This window comes from Eulemur rufifrons, chromosome 7 (genome assembly GCF_041146395.1).
Source record: "Eulemur rufifrons isolate Redbay chromosome 7, OSU_ERuf_1, whole genome shotgun sequence".
Lineage (NCBI taxonomy): Eukaryota > Metazoa > Chordata > Mammalia > Primates > Lemuridae > Eulemur > Eulemur rufifrons.
In genome coordinates this window covers 142,673,546-142,699,276 of record NC_090989.1, presented here as the reverse complement: position 1 = coordinate 142,699,276, position 25,731 = coordinate 142,673,546, and the positions used below count along the sequence as shown (strand labels likewise).

At 35.7% G+C, this 25,731-nt stretch overlaps 1 protein-coding gene across 42 annotated transcripts in view; it reads right to left on the bottom strand.

The window, feature by feature from the left end:
* ARPP21 (cAMP regulated phosphoprotein 21) overlaps window positions 1-25,731 on the bottom strand; it is a 148,862-nt gene that overhangs the window by 65,380 nt on the left and 57,751 nt on the right. For 12 of the 42 annotated variants that reach the window (XR_011233896.1, XM_069473415.1, XM_069473410.1 and 9 more), the window contains 3 exons: window positions 17,507-17,615; window positions 9,348-9,385; window positions 3,202-3,431 (listed from right to left, as the gene is read on the bottom strand). Coding sequence is in view for 40 of the 42 variants with exons in the window: in XM_069473415.1 (XP_069329516.1) it covers window positions 3,202-3,431; window positions 9,348-9,385; window positions 17,507-17,615 (377 nt within the window). In the remaining 2 variants the exon portion in view is untranslated. Of the gene's footprint in view, window positions 1-3,198; window positions 3,432-7,464; window positions 7,525-9,347; window positions 9,386-15,508; window positions 15,611-17,506; window positions 17,616-25,731 lie in introns of all 42 variants that reach the window. The other 30 variants (XM_069473401.1, XM_069473395.1, XM_069473398.1 and 27 more) reach the window with 11 other exon arrangements.

Below are 25,731 nucleotides of genomic sequence, written 5' to 3'. Positions count from 1 at the left end.
TACAAGGACTCCAGACATAAAGGTTTTTTTTTTTTTTTCCCTGACTTAATAATTTGAGAAAATATTTCCAGAGTCACAGGGTAAGAGTTCAATAGAATAATCTAAAGCTTCCAAAATTATCAGGGAAAAGAGAATATCCAGATGTATTAGTGTACTAATGAAAATAAACATGAAGAAGAGGAAGTGGTGGAAAGATGAAGTGTCTGTCTTGCATTGGGTCCAGAAATACTCTAGGATGTAGACAACAGCAAGAACAGCCTTGCATCCAGAAAACAACATACTGGACCACCTGAATTATTAAAACAAAAGGACACCTTGTTTCTCCAGAGTAGTTGTTTTCCAAGTTTGGTTCCCAGACAAGCAGCATCAGGAGCAACTGGGAACTGGGTACAAATGCAAATTCTCAGGCCCCACCCCAGACCTACTGACTCAGAAACTCTGGGCATGGGCCCAGCAATCTGGGATTTAACAAGTCCTTCGGGTGATTCTGATGCAGCTACACTTGAGAAACCCTGCTTTGGGTGCTTTGAAGATTGGGGGTGGGTAGTAAAACTGTAGCTAGGCCAATGTGGGAAGAAATAGATGCCATACTCTTATTTTTCAACCACGTAACTATTACCAAGAAACAGCAGGGGGTGCAGCGCAAGTATTATTCGAGCGCTCTCCTTAAGGAGGATGTCATGGCATCGTCTACCTCCACAGACATGTGCTGGGCATCTCGCAGGCAGCCGGTGCCACAGGAGACTGTGCCTGTGCATTCACACTTCGGTAGTATGCTTTTTTCTGAAATGTAGTGAAACATGTTTCTGACATGGAAAACATCTCCTTATTCTCTATTTAAAGCTAGAACCCATGTAATTAGAGGAGGGGAAGAGTAACTTAAATGTCACAACTCCAGACTTGGTTTCTAAAAGGTCAAAAAAAAAGTTTGCAATTCCACTGTGAACAATGAGGTAAAAAATTGAAAACTTGTGCTGTTCTGAAGATCCATGACAGCAAAACTTGACAGTTTTGCTTCATAAATCCATCTTGGGAAATTGTAAGTTTGTTTTGACATCCTATCTTGATCTCCTTTAAGTTTTTATTCCCTTTCCATGCCTGCACCTTGACAAGCTTTCAAATGAAGACATTAGATTAAAAGAAAAAAAAATTCTGAAGCACTTACAATCTCTAATCATTCTTCAAATAACATGGCATTTTAGCATTTTTGAGGTGTTTTAAATGTTTCCAGAGAGCTTTGCTTTGGAAGTGATTGGGGGTTGGTGCATGGAGAATGACTGTTAGTTTAAAAATCTTGAGAGCTCTTTTGGCGTGCTGGAATTTTTAAGTGCACCATTTAAAGCACTTGGTTTCTGCATTTTAAGGAGATTTGAAACTATTTAACCTTTCTTAGTTTACAAGAGCTCAAGTGCACCACAGTGGATTTTCTTTACTTCAGTTGCTTCAATAGTGGGATATGAGAGCAATTAATTAGAGTAAGAAATCAAGAACTCACCAATTAGTGAATAAAGATTACAGGAAGGCAGAAGGAGCCCACCTGAATATTTCCAAGAAGGAGGGCGTGTGTACGACTGTGTGTGTGTGTGTGTGTGTGTGTGTCTGTGTGTAGATATAGATATAGATCTATGAAGCAGCGGCTGTGACTAAATGCTATTAATTTTTTTCCTATGTAGGAGAACATCATATAATTTCTTAGGAGGAATTTGTCAACAACTTACTTATGTTAAACCATCAACAGATGGACCTACATTTTGCCGATCCCCCCACCCCTGGCAACTTTGGCCCCAGCGTGAGTGGGAAGGTTGACTGGGAAAGTATCCACAGTCCAGGGCAGCTCATGTCTACACTGTAACTGGGGTTCTCCATTCATCATCCCATCCCTGCCCTGACTTCCCCCTCACCTGTTATCTCAGGACCATGAGTGCTCCACCAAATACATCCTGACACCCAGGGCATGTCACTGAATCACAATTCTCAACTCCTCACCCTAGTGAGAGTAGGGAGTCTGACTTTCTGAGGCAAACCCAAACAAAGCAAAAACAATCACATACCAAAACCATAAATTTCAGTCCCTGGAGTACTACTGAATGGTCACTTGCCACCTTCCTGGGATTTTTTTAAGAGGCATTTTAATGATGAACATTTGAAAATAATTCAAAAACAATGATGAAGGATTCTTGGGACCAGAAAAGCTAGAAATGGCAGATCACGAGGGTATTCCGCAGAATCAAATGAGCAGCACGATGCCATGCTTCCATGTCATGCTTCCATCAGTTTAAAGCTACTGCAAGTTTATGGTTCTCCTGGATCTCTCATTATCACTCATCTTCAAAAGACTGTTCACGCAAACTTGAGCTATCTGCCTCAAAATGTCACTATTCACTTGGAAAGAAAAAAAAAAAAGACAGAAAAAAGGATACATGCACTTGGTAACTCGGAAACTCTAAACCTTTCTAAGGTTTCCCTCATCTGCAAAGCAGGGATGAAAACATTAAATAACAATAATAAAAATAAATAAGAACTAGTGTTGATTGAGGGCTTATAACTTGCCAGGAATTATTCGAGTTGCTTTGTGTATATTGACTCTTTTAGTCTTCACAATAACTCTGTAATATAGATACTGTTATTACTTCCATTTCTTAGATGAGGAAACAGAGGCGCACGTAGGTTAAATCACATGTCCAGGATCATTCTAACAGTATGCCAATGCAAGAGCTGAAGCTTTACACTGTGGTTGTAAAGAATAAATTATAGTGCTAAATTAAAAAGCAATAGCTTGTCGTAATGACAGTGTTATCGGAAAAAGAAAGCAATAGTTAACTTTTGTTAAATAGATGCTATAATGCAGGTATAATGCCCTGGTAATCATTTATATATATGATCTAATTTAAATTAACTTTATGGAGGTAAACTTAAGTAAGTCAGCTTTAAGTCTAGTGAGGAGAGTTGGAGTAACATCCTATGATAAACCAGGTTTTATAGGTAAGGAAACTGAAAATCAGAGAGGTTAATAACATGACCGAGGCACATGGCTAGCAAGAGGTAGTAACCTATTTAAATTGCACCTTCTGACGTCCCAGCTATCCTTGTAATTAATATCATTGTTATTAGTTAACTCAAAGTCAGAGGGAATGGTAACCATGAGTCTTAGGTACAATCTAAAAAATAACACAGGACACAAACCCATTTAGTACTAACTACCTGCTTTGGACAGCTTCCCGGTACTTCTGGTACTGGATGTGCTGTCACCTCTAGTCAGCACCGTGATGCCCCCAAAACTTGCCGTCTTGGTCATGGCGGGCTTCAGATTGCGGTTGGAACTGTCAGAGTCTGTGCTGCTCCAGGCCCTTTGGTGATCAGACCACTTGAGTTCATTCTCTGAGCTGCTCTGGCGACTTCCAGATGTTCTCCCTGAGCCATCTCTATTGCCCCTGGAACAAGTCCGCCAGAAAGATGCACAGGACGGGATTACATGGCATGAATGGCTTGGATCGGTACAAAGTGGGACTGTTCTTGGAAGAGTCATCTAGACAAGACCCTTTTTGCCAATCCCTTTATTAAACCAGTTGCCTCCCAAACAGTGCTGTGAACACCTTAATGATATGTAGACAGATGACACGTCACACATAACACGCATGTTACAAACAGAAAAACCAAACCTAGAAATGTCACATGATCCCTCTGCCGGTGAAGGAGAAACAACTAGAAAAACATGGTATAAAATATACTTGTTAACTTCTCTTACAGAAAGGATGGGGGATAAGTTCTCCTGACCTGAATCAATAATGAATTAATATTTAGAAGCAATTATGATCTTAAATTATCCTAAAAGTAACTCCCACCATAGAAGAATTTTTTTCTTTCTCTTTAGTATTATACAATTAATTGGCTATGAAAAAATGTACACAGGTCCAGAGAAGCTATTTATTAATTCATTTTCCAACTTTATGAGATATATATATATATATATATATTACTTTACCAAAGCTTTGCCAGCACACAAATCACAGAAATTATTCTGTTAACCCATGGTAAAAGTTTTGCTCAGTGAGTTTAACCTTCATGGTCAGAGGAAAGAGCCATTTAATTCTTTTCACATAGAAAAGCTTGTGAAAATAACAAAAACAGTGTAAACACTATACATTGACATGAAAACTTTCCAAGGGGATCAATGGAAATTATTAAGAAAAGCTCCTTAGGTGAGAGAACACACTTGCTCAAGCTTTAAATAGAAAGAGAGTGAATGTATTTGAAGAGGTCCAATAGTCAGAAGTAAATTTTGAAGACTCTAGAGTATCTCTAAGGAGTATGCAAAATTGCATGTGCTTTATAAAAAATTTGATGAAATTTGCATTTTCATTGGTTTCCAATCTGCTTAAAGAGTGATTTTGCTAATATTTTTCCAAAGCTTTTTCTGCAGATGGAAATAATGCATTAGTAAAATATCTTAAGATTCTAAAGGATTATAAATAAGTGAATGAAACATAAATCATGCATAATAAATATAACCCTTAATTTCATATTAGCCATGTGATATACTTGAGTCTTGATTCAAATCTCACAGATGTGATTGGTAGTTTTGTTAAAAAATAATCTTTTAAAGACCATAATGTTCTGTTAAGATGCTAGAAGTGCACATACCTGATTGAAATACTCACCAACCAAATTGTACAGAAGGTATATTTTAGATTTTGCTTCAACTTTACTTACTAAACTTTTCCTTTTATTTCAGGAAAACAATAAGAAGGTAAATGGATCCAAGAGATAATAAAAATGAAATAGCTAATCTGTGACAGGAACTTTGTAAAGCAAAGGGAGGAAGTGGAATAGAAAACTCACAAAACCAAAAGCACTTCTGAGAGGAGCTTTGGATGAAAATATTCAGTGCCCTGCCAGCCTCCATCAATGTTTCCATATAAACAATCTCTCTGTTCTCAAGGAGGGCTGGTTTTGAGACAAGGACCACCTGATAAAGACCAGGTTACAGGCATGAACTAATAGACCTTCAGCAATAGCCAGGTGACTTTAGCTTTTAAACTCCTTCAAAATTTGAGAAAGCCATGGGAGGTAAAGTGGAGAAAAAATAGTCTTTTCAAAGGCTTCGTGTTCCATCCCTTATTGTTTTCTTTTTTAATCTCCAAATTCAGCTTTATTCTTCTCCCATATAATTCTGACAATGTTGACTCATCTTTGACAAAGTCTGGCTAAATCATTATTTAGCAAATGTGAACGCACCAGAAATGTGACAATACTCTCATTTGCAGCTAATTTGAAATATGTATTACAGAAAGACACTGGTTGAAGATATGGGGGGTGATCCTTAGGCTCAGGATGCAAGATGCAGCAGAGGGAAGCTCTCCATATGAGAGTGATCCCTTGTTCCCATCACTAATTCTGATTCAATTATCTCTTTCCCAATGACCTCTGCACCTCCACGGCAGGAATCCAGACTTCCTCTAAATGGTATTTAGAGGAAGTCTTTACCACTTTCTTGGTAAAGAAGAAGGCCACCACTATTTCTGGGTATAATCTAGTGTATTGTAGTGTGCACCCTTCATCCTGGCAGAGCTGTGAGGAGTTCCTTTAGACTTGTGTCACATCCCCTAGTCAATAAAGCAAACTAAGATTCCCATAACTTCTCTTCCTCTACTGAACAGCTCAAATCATCCTAAACCAAAATCTGTGCATTAAAAAGATGGAATTTAAGTTGTTGCTTTAGGAAGTTAGCATTAATGAGATTCAAAATAATGTATCTAATTCTAATTTATGATTTCTAGATATTTACACATTAAAACATTCTATGCTCTCTATTTTATACTTCTCTTTTCTATCCCCTTAATAGTAGTAAGGTGAGGTTCAGTATTGAATTTCATGTCTATTTTGGTGTGGGATCAGGAGTATTGAAGACACATCCACAGGTGTCTTCCCATCCTTCCTAAGCCCAGTCCTGGTCCCCTCCTAGTGGAATCCAGGAAGACGATGGTAATGAAATGACTTGTCACTGGAGCTGGTTCTCTTGTAGGTAGCTAGAATTTGATCCCAGGGTAGTCATAAAGCATGTGCTCTATGCTTTGTTTTTTTGCTGATTAAAGTAACTGATAACATTTATTTTCATTTATGTCTGAATGCATTTTTTTGCCCTGGTTAGGGGTGATGTACACTTTGAATTGCTCTTATAATTGTGTGGGTGGCTTTGTGCTAAGTTATCTTTCTGAGTTTCTGCGTTTGGTGATTTTGGTGGGTGATGGAATCCGTATTTGGTATGGCTCACCCGAGTACATGGTATCTCTGACTTGGGGGCAGACTTCAGAGTATGTAAAACTAACTGGCCTCTCAGGGGCAAGAACTCATGTGTTCTCTGCATTGGCCTAAACAAACTAGATCATAGTGTGTGAATGCAGGAGTGATGGTAAATTTTATTTCTTCTCTGGGGTTACAAAAGAGAAATGCAAGGTGATTTTCTTAAATCTTCAAGAGTGTGAAAGAAAATACATTGTCTAATGATACACAAGGAAGGTATTAGATTGTGTTGTTCAACCTAGAAAAGTGAAGGAAGTTGAAAAAGAAGCTTCTTGTTCTTGTTTCTGCCAAAGTGTAAGGAAACAAATTACTCTAACTTTATTGATAATAAGCTCTAAATTTCAGATTTACTGCAAAAATATACTTTCTAAGCACACTATCTATTTTTCTTAGTATTTTCTTTCCTATAAGTGGACTTTTTTGTTGTTGCATTTCCTACAACAGAAGTGAATTCAAATATTTATAAACACATGAGCACATTAATATACACATTGGATACTTAGTGTATTTATAGCATGGTATACCCTTTGCTCTACAATGGATGCCAGATATACATTTAGTAGAGTAGGGAGAAAATGTGTATGGTCTCTCTGCTTTCATGGAGCTTTAAGCCTAGTATAGAACTTAAAAAATATTATCATTCTCCCCCATTATCCCACACAGACTTTAATTTAAGTAGTTCATTATAATTGGAAGGAACCTCATATCTTTCTTTAGAACTAAAATCCGTGATTGAAAAAATATTGTTTGAAATATTATGATAGAAAAAGTGAAAAATTAGCTACCCAAATAAGGTTATCATTGATTTATTTTCCAGTGTTGGGAATATATATACAACTACAACCTGTCAGAGAAAATTTAACTCAGTGTAATTCACCAAAGTTGATTTGGGAATGTTAAAGCAGTGTGTTGTCAAAGTTAGCCCTCGAAAAACAGAAAATCAGAGGAGGAAACCTGAAGAATTGTAGACAAAATGATAGCTTTCTAGTCCCATTTCTTACACTATCTAGTATGACTTCAAAGCTAGCTATGTAACAAGCTTTACAAAGAGATAACTGAACATATTTTTATGAACAGAAATATTTTACACTGATACACTTATATTTAACATTGATTCTGCCACATAATCTGAAAACACAGTTTAAGAAAGTAAACCATACCAACCGAAAGAGCTGTCTTTTCTTATAGGTCTCATTGCATATGTTACTGTCTTCCAAGAGCCTACTGGAAATGAAAAACATGATTTTTATGATATAAAACCTAAGGATACTAAATGCCCTATGTTAAAAGGATGTGTGTGCTGCTATAGCACATCTTTCTTGTAAATCATTCCCATTCACTATGTTTTATTTGTGTGATGTTGAATTTTGCCATAATAAATATATGGCAGCATGATCCCTACCATAAGGTTAAGCCACTGATGGTAGGTAAGGGGGATGGAAGGGAAGAGAAAATAGAGGAAATGGAAGAGAAGAGGAGAATAAAAGAAATTGATACAGATATAACAGATATTTAATTAAATACATTAGTTGTGGGATTTTTTTTCTTAAGGTAATAATAAAGTTATTCTGTATGTCTTGGCATAGTGAAATATTGAGGTACGTACCCCAAAATATATTTATTTTTGTAGGAGAGCCACTCAATAAGAGTACTGCTTTGGGGGATGATCAAGACTTGTTCACATATGCAATGCAAATATGTGACCAATTATTGTAATGTTGAATACAATCCTGTTTGAATATAAGGGACACTTGAGTGTACATGAATAAGATTAGGGAGTAAGGTAGGAAAAATAACTGGGTAGAAGACTAGGGAATAAGTTTTCACACTAAAATGAATTGTAAATGTTCACTTAATCTTTGTGGTAAAGATAATGGAATTCTGGAATGTTTCAAAATCACCTCCAAGATGATAACGCTCATGGATTCCTAGTTTTACTCTAAACAGAAAATATTTGTCTAAATATATATTGACTTTGAAGTTGTTTGAATCCTTTATGTGGGCTTGTTTTCCAAGTTTGTCTCTTCTTCTAAAAGAGATTATTCTATAAAGGGTTTAGTTACTTGAAGATTTCCAACTGCAAATATGAATGACCATATCTTTTTTTAACCAAACATCTTTAATGCCCAGATGAAATTTCTCTGAGTACTGGCTTTTTAATCATCCATCTCCATTTTAATCAATGTTATAGGGACACCCATTAAGCCAACACCTGAAATAAAACTAACCACCACTTTATTTATAGATATCATATTTCCAAACCAAGTTTCCCATTTTGATGCGTTTTAATGTGATTTGCACAAGTTAATGCGAGTTCCTCAATTTGCCCTGAATATCTGCAATTAAATCAATGGAGCATTTCAATATGTATGTCATTTTAGAATGATTTAAAAAAGGTATATGTGAAGTTGGAAAAAATTCTGCTTTTATCCTCAAGACTTTCTTTAAATTTTGTAACTCATTCATTTTACAACTACCTCCCCCCACTAATTCCTAAGCCAGGTATATTGCTGAATATAGACCAGTTTAGATAAAATTTTCAGGTCAGCCCTTTTTTGAAGACTAATAGATTACTTAGAATGAAAACCTCAAGATAATATTATTCCAATTATTATTTGTATAGCTATATATAATTATGGTGCACACGAAGTGGCTAATAATACCAAATATATAGATACTTTTAGCAGCCTATTCAATAAGCCAATGAAACTGCAAGTTCCTGTGTGGTCTCAATATTTATTTTCTTTAATGCCTGGTGAAGGTAATAGAAATTATACCTTTAGAAGGATCAGAAATTGAGGGTTTAAATAAGGAAAATGTTTAAAACTCTGCTTAGAAGTAACTGAAATTTTTCCCCAGATTAAATAATTTTTAGATGTTCTAAATAACACATATGTGTGAATATCTATGTGTACGCATAGATATATGTATATACTTATACATATATTCAAGCACACACTTATGGGATATATATATTTATGAATATACAGGACACATGTGACAGACTTTGTTCCTTTAAAGACATAAAAAAGTAAATTTAATTTTACCTGTTTTCCACAAAAAGGCTTTCCTGGGAGCAAACTGACTGAAAAATAAAAAAAGGCATTGTATCAGACGTTCTGGAAATGCTGAGGGATCCCAAATCCTTGTCTGATTTAAAATTACTTTTCCCTTCCTAGGGAAAAAGTATTAAGAAATATATGTACAAAAGATGGAAATAAAAAGGAAAAAAAATAGGTTAGCATTAGAAGAGTAAACAATTCTCATGCATCACTGGGTACATTTCCATCAGGATATCTCCAGGTTTCAAACAGATTTAGCCCGTTCTGCATAAAGGTCAGAAGAAGAGAAATGTGAATGAAACTCCTGGGGAAGTGTGTGGCCATCGCATTCTGAGCTAGTGGTTTCCTCTGGAGCTGCGGAGGTGCAGCCACCAACAAAAGTCAAGGGAAAGTATTCAAATCAGGGCAGAACATGCAAACTTGGCATGATCCACCTAAGGATGGGAGAGCTGTAAAGCCACAATCCTACAATTATTACCCACTAATGATAAACTATCACGAAAGAAAGAGATTGACTGCAAGACTCTCAAAATTGAAGAAATGCCATCAATCATTAATTTAAGTAAGAGGGGAGGGCAGAAGACAAGTGAAGATGAAATGAAGGTAATTAGAAAAAAATATTAAGCACCATCTAATATATCTCAGTTTTGCACACAGAAAACCAACGATTTTTTTTCTTAGCTTCCACTCACCAAGCATTTAGCATTCATTTCTTTCCTGTCTTGTGGTTAAGACACAATGTAGGGAAGATAAAATTCCATTACCATTACATGCTGAGGAAAGGTGGATGAAATTAAATTTAAACCAACAGAAAAAGAGAAGTCTAGACAAAATATGGTGCTGTGGTCCTGTAATAGGGTGCCTGTGTTTAGTAAGTAACACAAAACCATTTCCAAAGTACTAAGTTTCTAAATATAAATAACATACACCATATTATATTTGTAGAATTTTCCCAATGATGAAAAAAATGACTTGTTAAAGGGGTAAATAGAGAATTAACAGGTCCATTTTGAGGTAAAATAAAACTAAGGAAATAATAATGACCTTTTTAATAACTAATTCTAGAATTAAAATGTTACTAATGTACCCACTGCTCAGACAGCTAAGCAGGATATGGTTTTCTTTTTTCACTTTGCTAGAGAAATCATTTCCTTCCATGAAGTCAGAGGGCTAGATTTAGACATCGTGTTTTCTTCAGTGGTCTGGGCATTTCAGTGAAGGTTCCTCCGGAATAGTTTTGTTTTAACCTTCTGCATTTGATGTGTATCCTGAATTTCAAGTGTGCAACAAACTTATTTAAGAAAAATAAAAAATAGCCAATTAAAAGACAATTTTTTTTTAGAAAATATCTTTTTTTTTTAAACTTGACATTTATATCTAGAAAGAGAAAAAAATACAATGTGCCATTGACATTCTACGAAGATCTCTTGAGAGTAAACTAAATATCTTATCCATTTTATTTCCTTTAGTTTGGTTTTACTACTGGCCAGAGCCATATAATCGTATGTGAAAGACAATGAGGTTGTCTCAGATATACCTTATGAGCTCAATACTTTGCTACTTCTCAGCCCTTGTAGTTGGAAAGAGGTCAATTAAGTTTATAATGTTCTGTTTGAGTATTGGAGTTATTGAGACTCTACTTTGAAGTAGTTGATCAAAGACATAGTGACCTTTTCAGATTCCTTAATCTAATAGCATTTGGGGGTAAGTTAAGCAGCCCAGTCTCTTTGAACCAAAAAGTAAGACACCAGCAAGTCAAAGATATCTTTCTCAAAAACATATTTCAAGAGGATTTTTTGGATTTTTTTTTTGAAAGGTCCTAAAAAATTATCTCATCAGCCCCCCATCACCACATTTTCATAAATAAGACCAAGACAGTTATGGGCTGTGATTTAGTAAGCTGATAAAAATAAACTTTTTAAAAAAGTAGTATTCATAACTTGCAAATTATAATAGCAGAGAAAGATAAAATTGTCACAGTAATTAAGTGCAGCATTCAAAGCTGTCACTTACATGCATTTCCAGATATAAAAGGCTTGCTTTTTTTTAAAAAGGAGAAAAATGATTTTGCCTAATGGGTTACAGAGTTCTCCCCCACATCCCACCCCCAACTCCAGTGTCACTGTATGTCCTTATCATCTGTTCTCACTGCAGAGGAATCCCAGCACTTGCTAGGAGGACCACAGATGAACTTCTCCCTGGATCCCTATTTATACGTAAACAGCCTTCAGAAATAACCCTCCAGGCAAAACATACCTTCTCAAATATATTGCTTTTTCAACCTAACCTTCCAAGTTAGCAATGTTGCATAGTATTAGGCAAAAAATAATCTTAAACCCTTGTCAAAGGAAGAGTTACTTTCAAATATTACTGACTACAAAAATATTTATTATTTGAAAATTAAATTCCTGAGTGCTCTAACTTACAACTGTTTAGTTCTTAAATAATAAATAAATTCATCTTGTCCTAAGATACCAAAATTCTCAAACTATATTTGAAAATTATTTTCTAGAAAATCCCCAAAGCAATCCACAGTTTGTGTGCCTGCATACAAAAGCATACACACGCACACATACACACACAATCTCACACACACACATGCACCTTAGACACCAAGGTACATTTAGGAAATATTCAAGAATATTTATAATTTTAAAATAAATTTGACTTTTGCTGAAATGTAAATATCAGGAAGTATTTCTGAACTCTTTTTGTTACTTCAAGTAGAAAAAAATATATATATACTTAATATTTGAACCCGTTTAAATAAGTCTGCTGCTTAAATAATAATTGCCAAGGAAAGCTGTTTTGCTAATTCAGTTTTTAAATTATGCAAAAACTAAATTGAAGACCAGCTAAGAAAAAGATTAGACTTCTGTAACATTATTTCCTTATGCTGGATTCTTTGCATTTGTTTTATAATTGACTTAATATATGTAATTATCACCTTATGAAAGAATGATCTTGTGCCTCAAGAATTTGGGGATGATCCTTTGGGGATCTGGAAGTAGACAGATGAAAATTACCTAAAGTGTACTGTATTGGTAAGGAAGATTTGTTATTATATGTATTCAAGATAGTTCATTTTGCTGTGTTATGTCCGTGAGAGTTTGTGTCAATAGGAAAATAGTAATATCCTGTCAGTACAGGGCTGCCCACAATGATCCCTGCCTATTGATATTCACAACCTCATGTGGTACCTCCCACATCGTTCCAAGGTCAGACTGTGTGTCCAATATAGCAGAAGGGAAGATAATGCCATTTCCAAAATTAGGTTTTAAAAGATGGTGGCTTTCATCTTTGGCTTTCTCCTGATTTCTCTTTTGGGTAACTGTCTCCAGAGGAAGATAGCTGCCATGCCAAGAAGACACCCAACAATCTATAGAGAAGTCCACATAGTAAGGAACAGATATCACATAGTAAGGAAGCTAGTTGTCATGCCAAGAAGACACCTAACAGCTAACAATCTATAGAGAAGCCCACAAAGTAAGGAACTGAGATCTCTAGCCTATAGCCAGTGAAGAATCCAGGCCTGCCAATAATCATGTGAGTGAGTTTGGAAGCTGATAACCACTGGATCAAGCCTTCAGATAATTATAGCCCCAGTTAACAGCTTAACTACAACCTCCTGAGACACTCTGAGCTTGATCCACCCAGCTATGCCACGCCCAGACTCCTGACGCATGAAAATTGTGAGATAATAAGGATTTTCTGTTTATTTGTTTTAAGTTGCCAAATTTTGGGATAATCTGTTATACAGCAATACATAGCTAATGCAGAGAAAATGCCAGTATTATGACTACATGTCTCTAGGACAACTATAGGGCTAGGGAGAAAGATACCGGACACTTTTTTCACTAAGAAAGTAGCTCTTAGTATTTTAAAGGTTAAGGAAACTTAAAAGAATATGATAAGCAATAATAAGCAATAGAGACCTTTTCCTTAGAAAAATGTACACATGTTCATGGACATAATTTATAAATGACATCAGGGGTTTCATTTAATCCTGGAAATCATTCTATGAGTATAGTCTGGCTACAGGACGCCAATTTAAAACCCTGCCTTAGGATATCACGTTAAAAGTAGTGCTAGAAACAGGCTCCTGCCCCACTCAAATCAGTAAAGCCAGAAGTGCTGGCCACCAGAGAGCCCAACAAAGGAGCTTGCTACAGAGCAAAGAAGGCACAGCATTTGAAAGAAGATTGCCAAATGATTTCATGGACTAGAAAGGCTATGACAAGAGCTTCATGTTTAAGCTTGCTTACATTTAAGTCTGCTTTTATTTTTTTAAAAATGTTAATGCAGCATGCAGCTATAGAGGCTTCAAATAGGAATGTTTGCCTCAACTTTTTAATCTAGGACCCAGGTCGCTAGCTGTCAGTCACTTTAACTGGGCTGTAGGGAAATACATTGTGTAAGAAAAATCAATGCCGGCCTTACGACCTCTCATGTATGGACACGAGAATTGGTAAATGAAATAAGCAGCACAAGTGTCATCTTCATCACAGGCAAGCATCGGCGACAGACTTTCTGTCACCTAGCTCTCAAGTGTTAAACAATGTGGCACAACTTTTTTAAAAAAGCAATAATTTGGCTTGTGCATTATCTGTGTGATTAGTATTTGTTTTTCAACACAGCAACTCATTTATAAACTACTTGACTTGTCAGAGCCAGAGTACGAGGGAAAGTATGTGTAAGTGTGTGCATGTGTGTGCGTGTGTGTTTGTGTGTATGCATGAGGCCAAGAAGGGAGGGAGAAAGGGAGAAAGAACAAGAATAAAATATAAACTAGCTTTCAGAAAACACTTCTCACCATGAAGGTCCCAGACAGGAACACGCTGCCTGCACGCTCACTGCAGGCATCCGTATCCCATCGGCACTAGGAGAAATTCTCTTACCACTTCATTCTTGTATTCAGCAAACACAAAGGCCCACCATGTGCCAGGCTGTGTTTTGCACCATCAAAAATTCTGATTATAAAGAAAGTCTAAGTAATCCACACATATGCAGAATCTTCTAGAATTGCATTCAGACCTCCAACTATGGCGACCTCCATCTCCCTCTCTCATACTCTCCTGATTTCAGAACTCTAGGCCAGATTATTGAGTCATCAAAATTCTATTTTAGTATGTGCAAGAAAGGTGGCAGGTGGGTGAGGTGGGGGAGTGTGAGTGTGAAAGAAGTGTGGTGTTGGAGGAAGGTGAGCCTCTCCTGCAGCTTAATATTAAAGCTGGAGGATCAGAGAAACTAGCTTTGGGCTGAAGCCTCCAAGGACAACAGTCTTACTCCATACTAAGCACTGAAGCCTACATCTATAGGCTGCATTTGTGTGGCCTCCAGGAACTAATCACAGCAGGAGGTCAGATGTGCCACCCAATTTAGCAAAGCTGTAAGTGTTAGCCACAGAGGACTCTCACAATGGAGCTCATGCTTCTGCACAGGGAAGAACCCACAGCATTTGAGGAGGCTGCCAGACGATCTCATAAAGTAATAGCACTGTACCAATTGCTTGCCCTTTTAACTTCCTTGCATTTAAATCTAGTCTTTATTTATTTTCTCAACGTTTAATTTTTATTTAATTTAACTGAATTTTATCATGGCCATAGTGGGTAAAGTATAAAAAATCCCAACCAAATTTGATTTGAAATTGAGGGGAAAATGAGTATTATTACCTAACTTTACTGTAATGAAATGTCTATATTTGCTAAGAACCCAGAGAATACTCTTTGCATGTGTGCACATGTGTGGAATCAACAAATTCTCTCTTCTTTGCAATCCTTTTGTCTGAACAATGTTGGTACCAAAAAGAATACAACACTAGGTAATCTGCTGGCTAATGTGGACATGAATGCATTTCTTCCTATCTGACCACCTCTTTCTGTATTTAAGGTCTATTTTACTGACCAAAATTATACCTCTATATGTCCCCACTGATTATATCCTAGGAACACACCCAAACCCTTGCCTAGTTTTCCATCACTTCCCTGAACAAGGTCCTCTTCCAAAAACACCTCAGTTTGCTGCAGTTCGATTTGTTCCCTGGCTCCAGCCGTCTTATTCCCTGCCAGCTCACTGTCTGGGGAATGAGGCTGCCTTACTGCTGATGGAAGGACCGCACTAAAGAGGCAATTAAAACAACTACTCACATCGTGTGCAAATATTCTCTCCCTCACTCTCTGATATTCCTCTTCTCTCTCTTCAATTGATTTACTTCGTCTGTCATCTCTAAATGGATGCATTCTGTTTTGCTGAACAGAAAAAAGAAATCAGGAGGGTTATCTAAGTTGGGTTGTTAGAAAACTGCAGTTAAGCAACTGTCAGCTGAGAATAATAAATGTTCATTTAAATAAATGGAGCCTGAAAAGTCCTCACTCTCTCTGGTCCCTATGGAGGCTGCGTTACGATACATGTACTGCGTGTGCACGTGACATGCAGTGACAGGGCTGGTGTTTGCTGCTCCTGCTCGCTTCCTCACGGGATGAAAGTGGCACAGGTGTATCCAAATGGACACACCTGAATGTGCCTCAAGATGTCCAGTCAGTTCAGGTATAGAGTGGCTCACCAGTGATGGACTTTGTCTCCCCTGCTTACCGGGGTGGTTTTGACTCCCCAGGAGGAGGCAGAATGCTGGTGGAAAAAAAAAAAAAAAAAAAAAAGGAAGTGGCTGGTTCAAGGCAGGTGAGGGAAGAAACAGCTTTGAAAACTTGGGGATTGGAGAAAGAACAAATGAGCAAAGAAAGTAATGGACAGAAAGTAAGATGTGACACTGTTTCTCTGTCTCATAATTTGTGTTTTTTACTCAATAACTGATCCTGTGAATTGTATCTGGCATAGAAAGTATAACCTCAGGCTTATAAGCCAAATTTTGAAAACCTGTTTGTTGATAAGGGCGAATCCCCCAAAAGCTAACAGTTCAAAGAACCCAGCATGAGGACTGGTCTTTATCCTCTCATCTGACCCACTTCCTGTGTCTCAGCCACCCTCCCACCTTACCCTTGCCATTCCTCACAAAACGCTATGCACTAACCGCATTCATCCATCCATTCAACAGACACCCACGGAGTACACGACACAGGCACATGTCCACAGTCAACACGAGCCATGATGTAGCTTGGTGATGGTGGGAGGAAACGAGATACAAATGATGAACAAGTTTTTTAAAAAGTGCACCAGAAATGCACATGCTGGCTTACGGTGACTCACTGAGAGTGATTAAAATGATAACTTGAGTGAGATGCGTATTGTCTTACCTTTAAGAATTCTAAAGCAAAGTCATTTTCAAAAAATCTATTTTGATTGTTGGAGACACAAAGTATAATTGTAATGGCATTTATATGACTTTCTACTGTTATTATGGTTTAAAATTTGTTTTCTTCTGCCATTTACTTAGTTTTTTTTCCCTAATCACCCTGGATCCCACACCCCCCATCCAGAGAAGAGATTTAGTAAAGTCTCTTTACCCTTGTCCAGGTACCATGAATAAGGCTACTCTAGAACAACGTAGTGTTTGTCACAAGCAAAATACACAAGGATAAAATTCTGCTACAGTTCATGCAAAACAAGCAGACAATTTACATGGACCATAAAACATGGGAAGGAGAGGAGGTAGGAGACTAAAACATGAACTCAATTCTTTTCTGTGAAGACTTAGTTTAGGATAGTTGCAAAATCCACCTGTCCTCACCATAACAAGGTTTGTTCTTTACAGCTACACCGGTTGATCATCGGTCCGTATTGATAATCCAGCTCAATTTGTGCACAACTGAAGGACAAAGCTGTAGGGAGTGGAACGACTGCCATAGTTACACAGACATCTGGAAATGCGACTGACAAAGCTTTTCCCCACAGCTCGGAGCCTGTGGCATCCCAACCCCCCCAAGACATGCAGCAGGGACTGCGCCAAGCACCACCCATGCAGCCCAACACAGAGCCATTGCTAAAGCAACCAGGACATGTTTTTTTGCTACCCATTGAATGCCAAAGGGGAAGGCAAGGATGGGCAAGGAGGTTGGAGAGAGGACAGTAGTATCAGAGGAAAGGGATGGTTGGGAGGGAAGGCGGGGACAACAGAGGAACGACAAGAACATCAGTCAGCCCACCTTCAAAAACAACAATGTCAGCCACTCTCAAACTTGAGAACCAACCTGATTGTCTTCTTTATCAATACTAGAGTTATCTCGCTTCAAGATAAACCGCTTCTGGGATTCTTCACCTTTTTCATCTTTTAAATGTTCACAAAACCTTTGCTCTGGTCTGCCAGCAAAGTAAAACATATCAATAAAAAAGGTTTTTTCCCTTGTTTAAAGTTAATTCTTAGTGTTGTTTTTTTCCCCCACAGTGGCATTTAACTTAAAGTTTACAAGTGGTTTTGATACGAGAGTTGCTGGCAATATATGGGTAGGTAACAACATGTCGCTTCACATGTGTTGTTAGAATACCTTTTGTTGTTTTGAACTCAGGCTTATGTTTGCTGCATGCTGCTCATAATGGCTGAAGTTAAAAAAAAAACTTAAAAGGTCTGCACATATAGAGTGTATAGATGACTTCTTTAATTTTGACCTCCTTTACTCCTCCAAACAAGTTCCCACCCGTATTATCAAACAAATTCACAGGTTTAGAACTTGTGAGTACCATATTAATTCACCAATGTTTGGAAACTGAGAAGACCTCTCCCATCATAGCCTCCCTTTCAAGAGTCTTTTGAACCTGTGGTGAGAGACGATCATTTAAAAATTATTTCTGTCTTTTTCCAAATGCTCTGGAATTTGGCTCTGGTAGACTCTGACATCCTTGATCATGTCTTGTAAATCAGTTCAGTAATTGGGAAAACTGGAGGCATTTAGTTTGAACAACTTAATGACTGATTAGCATGGGGAAAATGCTCCAAGCAGTTGCACACTATTGATTAGTCAATTGATTTTTTTAGGTCCTCTTAATCATTTGGTATTATTAGAGGAGAGGGCTCCACTTACTTGTTAATTTCCCACGATTGTCATTGCATGCCACAGAAGTCAATGAATGACTCGGGCTTGGGTTCATCCTCCGAGAAAGTGCTAAAATGTTTGTTCCTGGTTTAGAAACAATTGTAATGTATGACTCTCATTAAAAAGAGTCTCTGTTGTGTCTGATGTATTACTTCTGAGGCCTAGAAAGTTTTCCGTCCCTACTGGGTTCATTATGCCTTGAGTCATGAGGAAGCCACTTCACAGTGTCTATTGTTTATACAGGTGACCAATAATTAAGAGAATCTCATCATTTGCTTCCAGCTCCAAAATAAGCAAATAGCACTTTGAAAACAAAGGAGTGGTTTAAGTCTACAATTCAAATCTTGACACACTCTTTCCTTAAACATACGTACATAAATCATAGTAATATTGGTGAGCAGCCAATAGCAGAAAACTGGAATAATACCAGTTATAGTTTTGAGAGCTGTGTGTAATTTTTGCAAAGTGGTATCATTATCCTATTTAATCCTTATGGTAAAAGTTTGATGCAGCACAAGTAAATATTTTTTGTCTCTTTTAAAGACAAGAAAACCATTCCTCAGTCACACTGTTGACTTCATGTTATGGATTTGCCACAGGCATCAAACAGCCTGATGACATCCTCACAGAGACTCAGTTCAGTTCCTCTCTGATTACACAGTACACAGTGGGCTGGAGGCCCTCAAGCCCCAAACTAAAGAACAAAACACCTCCATTACATTATCCTAATGATCAATGTAAACATTTTCCACCAGACTTAAAATGCATTAAAATATAACCAACAACCCAGAAGTGCCAATATGACATTTTAAAATTAGAACAGCAAAATAAATTTGCGCTTTACAACGAAGAGGTCATTTATAGTAGAGAACTTAGACGTATTTTGGTGCAGCACAGTCACAATATACTTCAATTACTTACTGTACTGTAAGATCTTATTATTGTGTATAGTCGCAGGTCACTGTAAATGATAATAACTCTCCAGAATGTTTTTAAGCATCCCAACATTTTCAACCAATGCTTATATTTTGTTACACATGATTTTTTCCATAGCAAGTGAAATTAAGATGTTGATTCAAATACAGATGTTGATTGTATGAATGCTAATAACGTCTCTTCTAATAGCCCTAGGTTTTGTAGTCTGATAAGCTCTAGTGAATGAAATGATTTGCTTACTTTTAAATTTACAGATATACTCTCTGTATTTGCTTGTAATAGCCTGTAATAGTTCATTCAGACTGAGAATGTGGACTTTTTGATTCATGAATATAAGGTGAAATTCAGTTTAGCTTCTTTAAGATGAAAAGCATTAGAGTGAGATTTCAGCGTACTAATCAAAATGTAAGTTTCATGTGGGTAGGGACTTTGTCTTTTTTTTTTTTTTAATTCTTAATCCTTAGTGCCTAGAACCATGCCTGCCACAAGGTAGGCATTTGAATGAATGAATAAATTAATGAATGTATAAGTGAAGGAAATTTAGCACAGCTGTTCATAAATCACCATAATTCAGGGACAGATCAAAAAAATCACTTAAGATATGAAGTTATAAATCCTATAATTACAGGACAAAACAAAAGAGAGTTTGGTTAGTGGGAGTATAAATTAAAATTTAGAACATTAGGAAGATCTTTAACAATCAGATTTATGTTTCATTTCATATTGACCAAAATGAATCATTTTAACAAAAAGTTTTTTAAAATCTGAGGGTATCTTGATAAGAAAGGGAGGTGGAAATGGGAATGTCAGATCTCTCAGTTTTGGTACTTCTAAGTTTAGAGAGTCATTGTAGCTATAAGAGAGCTGTTTAAACATTATTCTTGAAATTTTATTTCCATTTCTTTACAGTGATACTTTGTTTTTCATAGCAGGATATATTTAGGAAAAATATATCCATCACATAACCAACGAGAAGTCAAAAGGCTTATTCTAATCAATATTGTAAGCTTTGTTTAGAACAAGAATATTTCCTACTCTGACATAAATTATGCGAAGTGCATTCTTAACCTTTTTTCAAATATCTTGTTAAGATTTTTTTTCAAATACTAGAATCTAATAGTTCAAATTATTAATTCCTTCATGTTTTTCCAAAAATATTTTGAATGATCATAAAATAACTGTTTGACATTTGTTTGATAATAAAGTAAATATAATAACATTTTTCCAAGTTGACTTTATAGAGAGTTACTTATGATTCTAGAGCGAAAGAGTAATTTGCAGATTAAGCTCATGCAAACTAAGTTATGCAATACCTGAAGTGTTGCAAGTGATCATTCTAAAAATTACTGGTAGTGCACTATTATATTATAGCTTTTAAAAATCCCTTTCACAACTAATTTACCACCATAGCAATATTATTTCTAAGCAATAAAATGAATGGAACTAAAATAATGCACAATGGATCTTTATTTAAAATGGTAATGAATTACTTTTAATGTATTGATATGTGAATGTAACTGGAGGAAAAATTTCTCAAAGCTGCAAAAGGCCATGGTATTTATTAAATTAATAATGATCAGACTTTACTACATATCTCATGGCCATATATCATACAGGCCTAATGTTTTTTTCCTGGTGGATTTTAGCCCATGAGGCATTATTGCTAGCTTTCTCTGTATTATCATTAAAGAGCACAGAAAATAAATGCAACGCTTATTCTGGATGAAAGATAGTTTCTTCTTCTCAAGGTAAAACTATGGTTTTCCCCAATTTGTAGCACATATCTACTGTGAAACCCGTTGTTCATATGTGGTGAACCAGTGAACAGCACTGGCATTGCCAGTCAATTTCTCGGCATCTCCAGTCAAACCCTTGAAAAGTTAGAATTAACTCCCCGTTATTCCTTAATGAGATGTAGCTCACGGATTGAGAAGCAGCGTGGCTGAGTGAAGACAATCAAACTCTGTCTTCTAGTCAATCACTTCCAAATTTAGTTAGTTTTCTCCCCCTTGAAGCTTGAAATAGATGAACACTCATTATTATTATTTTTTAAAATCTTTTTTATCTTGAAATATTTTCAGTAGTTTACCTTCACTGCCAGGTTCTTGAAACCAAATTTATTACTTTTCTTCCAAACAGTTAAGCTTAATCCCTCCCTTCTCCTCCACACATAAATGAAGAATTTAATTCTATTAAACATGGAAGGTCACAAAGGTACGTCTTTACGTTTCATCCTGAGCAACTGAAAGGTGGTCGTTAATATGCACAAGGATCTCGACAAAGAAAGGTTTCTGTCCACAAGATAAAATATTTTGCTAGTGCGAGACACTTATCAAAACTATTTTAATAGTAAGACATTAGAGAAATCTAATGGCACTCTTCCCTTAACATTTGAAATTTTCAGTTAAAACTGTTTACAATATTGATGTTTTTACTGGAAATTTAAAAAGAAAGTCCTATATTCTTCTTCTAAAATAAGTGTATTTCATGATTTCCATTATCAGTTTGTCATTTTATACTACTGCATTCTCTTTTAAATGAGAACATAACTTAAGAATCTAATATATACAGTGCTTAATAGTTAGCTTCCTTTATTAGCATCTTTCACACTCAACAACTTCACAAAATTCATTTTATTCTTCTCTGTTTCTATAGTGCTGTAGATATAAGTAGGGACGTGCAAACTAGCAAAAACGCTTTGACTCCCTTTAACATAAAACTATTCATGAACAATAACAATTAAGCAGAACACTCAAACTAACATGTGTCTGTAAGACATTTCTTAAATTGGTACCACTGCTCTGGCAAACAATTTGGCCACGTGGATTAAGAGACTTAAAAATTTAAAAATATCAATCTACCTTGACAAGGTGATTTTATTTCTAAAAATGAATCCAAAGGAAATAGTAATAAATGGATATAGAGTTATATTATTCACAAGAGCAAAACAGTGAAAATCTATAGTAGATTGGGTAACTTAAAGCTTATTATATATAATATGCAGATTTATAAAATAATATCCAATGATACTAACAGAAAAGCAATTTATCAAAACATATATATATTTTGAGCATAGTTATGGTGAAACTATAATACAGGAGAATAATGTTAGCAGTTGTTTTCCCTAGACTGTGAGATAATGGCCAATTTTACTTCTAACCTTTTATATACTTATAATTTTTTAAATGAAAAAGTATTATTTTATAACAACAAAGTAATGAAAGATATTAGCTTAGAAATATAGGAAATCAATTCAACAACTTAATAGTGGTTTGCATTTAATCACTGGGTAATGGACAATTAAAATATTCATATATTTTGAATATTTAGAAAATATTCTTCCATAGCATGTATTATTTTATAATCAGCTAAAATGGGCATTTAGATATTTTGTCAAACCAATTCTCAATTTTTTTTACTGCACTGCTACTTTTAAAAATACCACATTTAATAATGCTCCCTGCTTCTAGTCTTGGCTTATCACATTAAGACCCTTGAGCATATATAAACTCTCACCTCCTGCCCAATCACTCTCTTTATTGCTATGTCATTCTTGATCTCTATGCTTAGCAACAAGCATTTACTAGTGATAATAACTAAACAATATTGTCCAACCTGAAGATGTATTTTCTTCTCTAAAGGAGAAGACCAAATAATAATGTTATAGAAAAAATAACAAAGAAACAAAAAAAATATGAAATTTGAAAAAGAGAAAGAAATCACATGCAATTAAGACCTGGAATATTAAATACTCAGTCTGTGAACTTGGCTATATATTAAATGTACTGAGCATGATGTTGGCAACAGCACCAAATAAGCACAAGCATCAGATTTATCTGCTTAGCTTAACAAAATAGGAATATTTTTTCATGTTGCCTATAAATTTAGGATTTCCACAAATGAAAAATGATGTCTACAGTAGAAGAACTACTTATTGAAAGATAATTCTTCTAAATGATCTGTGGATGAAATATCTGCGAAATAGTGTGCACATACATTCTCAAATATAAGGATAGCATAAAATATATGCCTAGGTCCTAAAATGATGAAAACTTCCCCAGTTTTATCCCATGAGTGCCAAGTGAATCTGTAAAAATGATTTCTATTTGAGGAAATCCTCAATTTTAGGATTAGCCTATGATTAAGATTTAGAATCAGCCAAGAACAATTTTAGGCTCCTTATATTTTCAAAAACTCCAATGGTATCTTCTAAGCAAACCTATGAACATATAATCTAGTCTTAATTCACAAATGTGATATTTAGTGCTATATACTTGATCATTCACTTCTCTCCTGGTGCTATTTTGACAGACAGCACAACACTTTGCATGTTGAATTCACTTCTTTTCACTTCCAACACTTAATCGATGATAAATTATTTTTTGTTCAGCTCCAGGGTATTAATTTCTTGCAAGTTTTCTAATCTCAGGACTTTCTTATCAGTGGTAATAAACTAACTAAAAAGAGGGTGAGACTATCAGTGCACTTTCCTTTATGTTCTCCATCCTTCCATTGCAGTGTTATATGAACATTAAATGATAGCAGCATTAATATGTACAATGACTCAAAGTTCCACTCCCCCCAAAAATGTATTTTAGTATATAACCCAATTTCTTTATATAAAATAGACATAAACTGGCATCCTATATTTAAAATAATAATAGTTTTTTTAATAACTCACTGTTAAGAGCTGCAATAGTTTTAATGATTAAAATGGTTTTAGAGATAAAACATAACACTGAGAAGCAAGCCTAACAAAACTTATGTCTTTTTAGCTCTGCAGCTGACTTTTTGCAATTTACATAACTTCCCTAAGAGAGAGGTGCTATTTGTTTTTTTGCTTTGTTGTGTAATACAGAAAGTAATAATACTTATCTTAAGGTTCTTGGGAGGATTAAGTAAATACACAATAATGCAAATACACTACCAAGCTCAGTTGCCAGGCACTAGTAAATCATTCAATAAATGTTAGAAACTATTATAACACTCTTCATATATTTTGAGTAGGTGAAATCTAAAGGCGCACCAATGAATACTGAACCAACATTTTCCTTGGCTAACCTTGAGTAGGATATATCCAATCTGTACTATAATATTCAAATAATGGTTTGATCTGTACATTTTCAAATGAGGCAGTCAAAATTTTCTGAAAGTAATGTTTTCTTCAGAAACTGCAGAATATAATTACTGTTTTTGCTTTTTGCTTATATGTTGTAGTGCTGTATATAAAAGTATTCCATTGAAGCCTATGTGAAAATATAGTATTTCAATCACTGAGAAGGTCCAGAGTTATCAGTGCAGTTTGGTTAATATAGAATTATCAAATATTTTTTGTATGTGAAAAGAAATACCATTTTTTTCATTTTCCTGATTTGAAGGCCAGAGGCTGGAAAGTGGAGATTGGGAAGTTGGAGGTTGTACTTCTCTGAGAATACTGAAAAGGGCTGAAGGTTAGAAGGAGTCAGGTTACAGTATAAAATGTACTAGGTAAATGTTAACTTCTCTTGGTAGATTCCAATTTATTGTGTGAATACTTGTACCATTCATTATAGCATAATACTATTATTATAACATTCATTATGCACAAGACTCTCCTCTTCAAGAACTCTCTCAAACTACCCAAGGTACAAGCAAAATGACTGTCAATCCTACGAGTGGATCTAGAAGCAATGAGGAAAAGCCCTCAGGAACTGGGCCTAATTCTGCTGCCCACAGCAAGCAAAGCTGCAGATTGAGGGAACCAAGTCACAATTCTGCTCCTGCTAAAACTATTATACAGGTAGGACAACACTATATGTAGTGGGTATATATCTGGTGAACTTTTCTGTAACTTTTCCAAACTGTATAATACATGTTACATATTTACACACTTACACACAGTCTTGTATAATACTTTCATATAATGTACTCACACACAGTCTTAATTAAAATTATCTTGGCTCCCCAAATAAACTATAAACAGAAAATGATATGTTCTATAGCTATACTTTTTTGATTCAAAATACGGTACAGAACACTTGAGAAATGCTTTCCGCCTGACATAGTTCAAGAACATGAAACTGGGTTCTGTCTTGCTTCTAAGTAGGCCAAGGCAATTTTTAATCCAGTATGTCCTGTAGTTCTGGAATTTTTTTGGCATCATAGTTTTACTATTTACCTGGGTATTAACATTGTTTAATTTGGTTCTTTGCTCAATTTTAAAGACAATTGAATGCAAATTAGAATTTTATAAGTGCACCAATGAGTACCAGTGAAAGAACAGTACTTGGTTTTCTTCTTACTTTCATTATTATTGGAGAGTATTGATTCCATTAATATTAGTTCTTTCCCTAATTTTAGGAGAAGAGTTGTGGCTGAGCGGCAGGAACACTGGGCTTTGATCCTGGGCTTCTGTGAATTGACTAGGTAAGATCAAGATATGAATCTCAGTGTTCCCTCCTGTAAAATGG